Source organism: Heliconius melpomene, chromosome 10 (assembly GCF_056956725.1).
Source record: "Heliconius melpomene rosina isolate 202511_hmr_F chromosome 10, ASM5695672v1, whole genome shotgun sequence".
NCBI classification, from domain to species: Eukaryota; Metazoa; Arthropoda; class Insecta; order Lepidoptera; family Nymphalidae; genus Heliconius; species Heliconius melpomene.
This window is the reverse complement of record NC_140398.1, coordinates 4,655,595-4,663,929: the sequence shown is the minus strand read 5'-3', so window position 1 is coordinate 4,663,929 and position 8,335 is coordinate 4,655,595. Positions and strand designations below refer to the sequence as shown.

General features: G+C 38.3%; 2 protein-coding genes across 2 annotated transcripts; one reads left to right on the top strand and one right to left on the bottom strand.

Annotated features, from left to right (window-relative positions):
- Positions 1–2,626, top strand: LOC146535244 (UDP-glucosyltransferase 2-like). Its single transcript, XM_085191757.1, has 4 exons — positions 1–1,028; positions 1,211–1,433; positions 1,766–1,985; positions 2,334–2,626. Exons 1-4 carry the CDS (start codon positions 204–206, stop codon positions 2,614–2,616), a joined length of 1,551 nt encoding a protein of 516 aa, XP_085047883.1. The 5' UTR covers positions 1–203; the 3' UTR covers positions 2,617–2,626.
- Positions 2,627–6,510: 3,884 nt separating this feature from the next.
- LOC146535243 (uncharacterized) lies at positions 6,511–8,115 on the bottom strand. The gene has a single exon (XM_085191155.1). The coding sequence runs from the start codon at positions 8,113–8,115 to the stop codon at positions 6,511–6,513; it is 1,605 nt and encodes a 534-aa protein (XP_085047281.1).
- Positions 8,116–8,335: the final 220 nt, after the last annotated feature.

The window sequence follows — 8,335 nt, the reverse complement described above, 5'->3', positions numbered from 1 at the left end:
TTTTATACAAACGTGGTTCTGCATTAGCACATTTCTGGTGTCGAGTTATTTTTTTTGTTCGAAAAATGCACATTTCGATAACGATTTAGCAGATTTATTATGTGCTACCTTATATACAGAACATATTGAAGAAGTAATTGTTTAACTTATATATTTATAAAAATTAACAACTTACACCGTTTCTATACTTGTGATTTTTTAAAATGTTTCGACTGATTATATTAGCATTTGTGTGTTTCCAATTTGTAAAAAGTGATCCAAAAAGAATATTAGCTGTATTTCCAACACCTTCTATAAGTCATCAAGTGGTGTTTCGCCCTTTTGTCCTGGAGCTAGCAAAGCGTGGACATGAAGTTACAGTGATTACTACAGATACAGGATACAAGAACGGACAAGGTCCAAAAAATTTAAGAGAAATAGACGTCCATGACATATCCTACGGTATTTGGACTAATTTTACGTCAGTTGAAAGAGGAACCACAGGAGGTCATGTTGAAGATTTAAAACTAGCCTATGTATTACTAGCTGATGTTTTCGAAGCTCAAGTGCAATCTCCTGAGGTCCAAAACCTTATTAACAATAAAAATGAAAAATTTGATTTATTGATAACTGAAACTTGTGTAAGGCCGTCGTTGAGCTTGTCATACATATACGATGTTCCAGTTATTGACTTCAGCTCGTTTGGTGGAACGATTAATACTTATCTAGATCTCGGTGGAATAGAACACCCTCTTTTGTACCCGACTCCCATGCAACAAAAATTTAGAAATATAAGCTTATGGGAGAAAATATATCAAACATATATTTATTACGCTTTGAAGCACATGTATAGTCACTTAGAAATTAGAGAAAATATAATGCTAAAACGCGTTTTCGGTCCAAAAATACCAGAGTTATCAGAATTAAAGAAGAACATTCATTTACGATTTTTAAACGTTAATCCAATTTGGGACGTAAACAGACCGATCCCACCAAATTTCATATATATTGGAGGCTTACACAATAGAAAAGAAAGGGAGTTACCAAAAGTAAGTAAAAGGTAATTACTAAAAATGTTGAAAACTGTGATTTAGTATTAAAATTCATTTATTTTGTTCCGACTACATAGACAAAACGGCTTAGTGACAGCCATCAAACGTGTTAAGATTTACAGGTTCAATATCATACAAAATACGAAACGGGCGCTTAATAAATGGGTTCTTCTTTACAGGATTTAAAAAACATTCTCGAATCTTCAAAATATGGTGTTATTTACATAAGTTTTGGCACAAACGTAAAGCCATCACTGTTGCCACTAGATAAATTAAAAATGTTCGTTAAAGTTTTCTCCGAATTACCTTACGATGTTCTGTGGAAGTGGGATCAAGAAGAATTTCCAGATTGCCCCAAAAATGTCATTATATCCAAATGGTACCCACAATCCGATTTACTCAGTAAGTTTAATTAATTTCTGTGACTAGAGATTGTTTGAGTATTAACACTTGAATTGAAATTATTATACCCAATGATAATATAAGTAGATTGTAACGCAGTTGAGATATGTTTAGATGGATGCAAGATTTTGGATTTTTTTCTTTACATTATAATTTTATATTATAAAAAAATATAATTTTATTTATTTCGGCGGAAAGTGGTAAACGGTGGAACGGTAAACACGTGGTATCGTTTACCTACCCTGCTGTATGAGGGAACGGGAGGCTAACTTCAAGCTAGATTGCATATATTATGGTCAAAAATTGTAATGATGTGTTATCCATATTTTCAGAACACCCAAAAATTAATTTATTTATAACACAAGCCGGACTACAATCAAGTGATGAAGCTATAGCTGCCGCTGTTCCCGTTATCGGTATACCATTACTTGGAGATCAATATTTCAATGCTGAACATTTCGAAGTCCACAATATAGGCATAAAACTTAATATGGAATCTCTCACTGAAAAGCAATTGAAAAATGCTATCAATGCTACTATTGAAGATCCAAAGTACGTATTTATTGGTTTTTTTTGTCCAAAGTGTAAAATAGGGGCCCTCTTACTAAGACTGAGATGTTTGTTTGTTTGACTGTATCTCATGAAGCGTAATAGATAAAAAATTTTAATGCTCACAGATGATATATTTCTGTTGCCACTATAAAAAAAAATACTAAGAAACAGAATAAAATAAATATTTAAGATGGTTCCTTTGACGAAACCCTTGCGCCCTTACCCTTGCGAGAGAAAAATGAAGCTTCGAAGTGAACGCAATCAAATGATACGAGCGTTTTTGTATCGTTGTTCTTATATTTTGTATGAAATACGCTACACAAATAATTTATATACTTTACTTTTCAGATATCGTAAGAATATTCGCAAATTACGCAGGGTTCTAAGCGATCAACCACAAACCCCCTTAGAACGTGCCGTCTGGTGGACCGAGTACGTCCTGAGGAACAACGGAGCTGAACATTTGAGGGCAGTTGGAGCTGGACTACACTGGAGTCAATATTACGAATTAGAATTAATTTTTCTGATGTTATCCATTATTATTACTATTTTCATTGTAATAATTGGATTTTTGTTAAACTTTGCGTACATGAAAATTTTCCGTGTGCATATTAAATTGAAATTAAATTAGTATTATGTAATTTTGTATAGTAATATGTTTTAAGATAATTAGTTTTTGAGCTTATAGTGAGTTTGATGGGCTGGCATGTAATCAGTCAAGTCAATTTAATATCTTGTTTTTGTTGTGTATTTGTATGTGGGTAACGGAGTGTCCTAACACCCTCCTGTATACCGCTGTATACCGCACAAAGCAGGCTAGGCAGAGGGAACCTAATGCTAATACACTCCGTTCCCTACTTTCTGCCAAATTCTGGAGGCATTGGGAGTTGAGTGGCAGCACTCAACCCCAGCCTTGACGCGACACCAGAGAGAAGAAATGGAAATATAAGCGTAAATAAATATTTTACTTTCTCGAGTGGCGATTGAACCCACAACCGTCGCGTTACAGTCACACTTTTGTGCCGCTGCGCCACGACGGCCACACGAGTTAACTTTACGATTTTAACTTAACGCGCGATTCCAAAGCGATTCGTATGTCACATGACACGTTGTTCGCCTCAAGTGCAGATACAGTGGTTTACCTTGAATCGTTCAATTAAGCAAACACTTCCGCTTCAGAATATTAGTATAGAAGCATTATATAAGTGGAAATTAAATGATATCATATCTATACTAATATAATAAAGCGGAAGAGTTTGTTTGTTTGTTTGTTTGTTTGTTTGTTTGTTTGTTTGAACGCTAAGATCTCTGGATCTACTGGTCCGATTTACTATGTTTTTGTTTTGTATGAAAGCTACATTCTTCAGGAGTGCTATAGGCTATATAACATTACATTACACATATATACTAATATTTTAAAATACTTTTTAATTTGACGTGCAATTTATTCGGCCATGTTAATAACAACCGTCGCGTTGCTACGCAACCGTTACCGCGACATTTTGACATTCATTCTTATGAAAATAAATATAATAGTCACTTTTAGCATTGTATCTAGATTGAAATTATAGTTTACTGTATAACATTCTAATAAATAATTAAGGAGATGTCACTGATTAGAAATGACCTAGCCTTCGGGCGGCATAGTATGACCGACGCGAACGGGCAGATGACGTTGACGGTTTTGTAAATTTTCGAACTTTATTTGCTGTTTATAATTAATTTAAAATAAGCTATGATTCTCATCTTATTTTATTTGATATTGTTGGCAAAAATTATCCTTTTAGGTAGTTTTTAGGTACTGTTTCTGTTACTTTTACTTCTTATGTTGGTTCATTTCAATTTCTCAGATATTTTTTCTAATAATATGTCTCTACTTATTATTCTTTTTGATTATTTAAGCTTATATTTTCTTACTAATTCTATTGAAAACTGAAAATAATATATTTACTAAATATTCTTATAGTATAAGCAGGCGTAGCCGCGTCCGGGTCCACTAGTTATTATATATATGCGATAATGTTAATGTCAAAAAAACCCGCGTAATTTTAATTGTCATTGATGAACTTGAAAAGTTGTTTGTCATGGCCTTATAAAATTGAGCATACTCGTACGTCGTTATATTTTTTTTTAATATCATTTATCAAATTGTCCTATTTACTAAACGCTTAACGTGTTATCTCTTATTATACTTATTACTTACCTGATGAAGATAGCAAGCGTCTAAATACGATATATTTTTGACTTGGATTTCTCACCGACTGTTAAAATAGATTGTTTGTATTTCTCTATTCTTATTGAAATAATGCGGTGTGAGGTGCGGTGCGGAAGGAAATAAAATAACGGAATGTTTTTACACTAGTTACCTACCGTATTTTACTTTATCGAAGCTAAAAAAAAAAACATATAAAAAAATTGCAAAATATATAAATATATTAATGTCTAGGCGACGAAAGACTATTTATAATATCCGATAGATAGATAGATTTCCATATATTATAATATTGTTCTAGTAAATGAGAATGATACACAACGCACAAACTTGTGTCTTTTGTAATTTTAACCGATTTCAAAAAAACGTTCTCAATTCATCGGAAACTTATGTAGGTATGTTCACCGATTATTTGAAGACGCCTTGGATAAATAAACGTCTGGAATCGATTTGGATAATTCTTTCTTTTGTTTGAAGTAGTATACTTCATAGGCCTCATGGTTACCATGTCAAAATCTGATGATGGGATCTTGGAGAAATCGAAGGAACTTTTTAAATTTCATAGGCACACTTAAAACGGCAAACCGTTTTAAGTGTGCCTATGAAAAAAAAACTGTCCAAAGACAGTTTTTCGACAGTATTTGAATCCAAGGCCGCACTTCATCTTAAATAAATAAAAAAAAGAAAAGAAAAAGGGAAGGAGTAAATATCAAAACCCTTTTTTAGTTATCCTGGGTGAAGATCGAAACTACAATCATCGCGATAGGCTCATCTTAAATAAGCTTAGTAAGCAAATTTTGATACTAACAAATAAATTTAATATGCTAAATTAATGATAGTGACGACAAGCGCTTTTCACAGTGGAATTAATTATATCGGAATTTATAGCTCTCGTTTACTGTCATTTATTTTCATAATCGTTATAGAATAATATTTTTAACACTACTTGTACCACGATGGTAGTCGATACAAATTTGTTCATGTTATGGTTATCAGCTTCACGCTGTATCTCGCACCTAGCAGGGTAGACAGAGGGAACCTAGTGTTAAGACACTCTGTTCTCCACTTTCCGCCGAATTCTGGAGGCATTGCGTGTTGAGTGGCGGAACTCAACGCCGTTCTTTGCCTCGACACCAGAGCAAAGAAATAAATATAAACGTAAATAAATATTTTACCTTTTCGAGTGGGGATCGAACCCACAACCGCCGCATTACAGTCACACCCTAGTGCCGCTGCGTCATAAACGTCCTTTTTTTTTTTTTTTTTTTATATGGAATAGGCTTGCGTTTGACCGCATCAAGTCTGGTGAGCGTTGATGCGGTCTACGGTGGTGCACGCTTGCCTAGAAGATACCTATTCACCCTTTCTTTGAAAACCCCCACATTGTATGTCACAGGAAATACAGATGCCGGCAGTGAGTTCCAATCTCTCGCAGTGCGGATAAAGAATGTAGCCTCAAAGCGTTTCGTTCGTACGGTAGGAATTTCTACCGTGTATGGATGGCGTAAAGCTGTATTTCTGGAAGTTCTGAGGTAAAAAGGGGCTGGGGGAACCAAGCTATGTAAATCATGGGCACACTCTCCGAAGTGTATCCGGTAAAACACAGAGATGCAACCCTACGCCGGTGGCTAAGGCTCTGCAGTTGAGTTTCAACAAGGGTCCCGTCATTGATTAGCCTTCTGGCTCGTCTCTCAACTGATTCTAAGGTCTGTAATTGGTACTTGACAGAACCATCCCATAAATGAGAGCAGTACTCCATACATGGTCTAACTTGTGCTTTATACAGTGTGAGAAGATGTTGAGGTGTAAAGTACTGTCTCACCTTGGAGAGGACGCCAAGTTTCTTAGCAGCCAACTGAGCTCTGGATTCAATGTAAGATCCAAAGTTAAGAGTCGATGAAAGAGTAATGCCAAGAAGTTCAAGGTGGTCGCTTAACGGGACCGATACATCTCGAAACGAGGGGGATAATTCGAATGGCCTTTTTTTCGCGGTGAACACCTGGGTCTTAGTGGCATTAAATCTGACCAGATTAGCATCTCCCCAATCGGAGACTGCTTTGAGGTTCAAATTAAGGCGCTCAACCATAGCATCCCTATGCGATTGTATTTCAGGCCCACTTGCAGTTGCTTTAGCCATATAACGCTCTACAACAGTGCTGTCATCTGCGTACCCAAGAATTCCAGGAATGAGTAAATTATTTATATGGAGCAGGAATAGAGTTGCAGAGAGCACTGACCCTTGAGGAACACCGGCATTTACATCCATTATATCAGACGAGTAGCCATCCACGACTACACGTATTGATCGGTCCCTCAAGAAGTCCGATAGCCAAGAACACAAGTCATCGGGCAAGCCATGAGCCAAGCCAAGAGTTTAGGCACTTGTCCAATCGTAAGAGAAAGTCGAAAAAGGCGTGTTAAAACAGGAGTCAACTCAGCCGCACAATTTCTCAACACAATGGCCGATATACCATCAGGACCACTAGCTTTGTTCACGTCAAGACATCGTAGAACTTGGCGCACCTCCTTTTGGTGAATGTGGATATTACTCATTAGAGTGTCACATTTTGGTGGTATTGGAGGTACTGCGCCACCTGCGTCTAGACGCGAAGATTCTGCAAATTGAGATGCAAACAAGTTTGCTTTCTCTTCGGAAGTATGAGCTAGTGACCCATCGGGTTTCAGCAGTGGAGGAAGTGAAGGGCGAGCGAAGTTTGCTTCAACTGATTTCGATAAGGACCAAAACGCTTTACTACCTGCTGGGTACGACGCGAGTTTGGTCCCTATATGCCTTATGTGCTTAAGGCGAGCCTTCTGCGTTACCTTTTTGCAAGACTTGGCCGCTGAATTGTAGGCTTTCTTCTTTATGCGAACATCCTCTAGTTTGCGGTTACGAGCATCTGCCCAGGTTCGATAAGCCTGTTGATGTAGAGCTTCTGCGTGTTTACATTCAGGCCCGAACCAAGGGCGGGCTTTGCTTGACAGAGGCACGTCAGAGAATGGAATATAATATTCCATACCCACGCGCAGCACATCTGTTACAGCCTCCGCACAAACTGAGGGATCATTAGAGGAGAAGCATGCAGATTGCCAAGGATAGGAAGCAAAAAAGGACCGCATTTCATCCCAGTCCGCTGACTTGTATCGCCATACTCGCCGATTTCCTGATTGACTGGGGTCGGGCGGAGAGTATATCGACACAGATTTCACCAAACAGTGGTCAGATCCACCCAGTGGTGGTGAAATAGACACTGAGTAGCGGTCTGGTTCGGTTGACAGCAAGAGATCCAAACAATACGCGGTATGCGACTCAACATCAGGTACACGTGTTGCACCTTGGACCAGCTGAGTAAGATTTAACGTTAAGGCAAGCTTACGTGTTTCTCTCCCAGCATGGTCTGTATCCCTGTATGGGAATAGCCATTCACCATGGTGGCCATTAAAATCCCCCAGTAATACTAATTGGGCTGTTGGGTACTTTTGTTGAGCCGAATCAGCAGCTTCACTCAAGTATTCGGTAAGCCTAGTTGTCTCCTGATCCCCACTATGTGAACGGTATACACAGGCATAGATTATTTTATCAATGCCCAAGTCTACGAGTGCCCAAAGAACTGAAAAAGAGGGGTCTTCAAACTTACAGAGACGCTGAAAGCAGATGTCGTCACGAACGTATACGCAAACTCCCGCATGGGGCTTGAAATTGTGCTCCAGGGTATACCCAGGGTAAGTTAAGTAGGCGATGTCGGACGGACAACCAATCTGCGTCTCCGTAAGGAACAGCAAATGAGGTTTCTCTGTCTCGAGATGGTAGTGGACTGGTATGAGATTCGAGTGCAACCCTCGAATATTGCCGAGTTGCACTTTAAGAGAGAGGGAGTGCAACCGCTGTGAGACTTTTTTCAATTTACTGTTTTTCATAATGTTAAGAGTGTTATTGGTAAGGGAAGTCAGCAGTAGAACGAGGCGTTATACAATGTTTAACCCGAGAAACACACACAAGAAACGTACACACCAATAGTAGACTGACCTGGAGACTGCGGGGACGCCCGAGCCCCCCCAAAAAAGTCCATCGGGCCCTCTCATCCGGTCGCCGACCGGCACGATGGCGCATCTCCGGGATTTTTCGCTAGTTGGCGGG

What these genes read in the sequence shown, in the direction of transcription:
- LOC146535243 (XM_085191155.1), bottom strand. Translation starts at nt 8,115, where the DNA reads ATGAAAAACAGTAAATTGAAAAAAGTCTCACAGCGGTTGCACTCCCTC.
- LOC146535244 (XM_085191757.1), top strand. Translation starts at nt 204, where the DNA reads ATGTTTCGACTGATTATATTAGCATTTGTGTGTTTCCAATTTGTAAAA. An exon ending in AAGAAAGGGAGTTACCAAAA is followed by an intron (nt 1,029 to 1,210) that starts GTAAGTAAAAGG and finishes TCTTCTTTACAG; the next exon opens with GATTTAAAAAACATTCTCGA. An exon ending in CCCACAATCCGATTTACTCA is followed by an intron (nt 1,434 to 1,765) that starts GTAAGTTTAATT and finishes CCATATTTTCAG; the next exon opens with AACACCCAAAAATTAATTTA.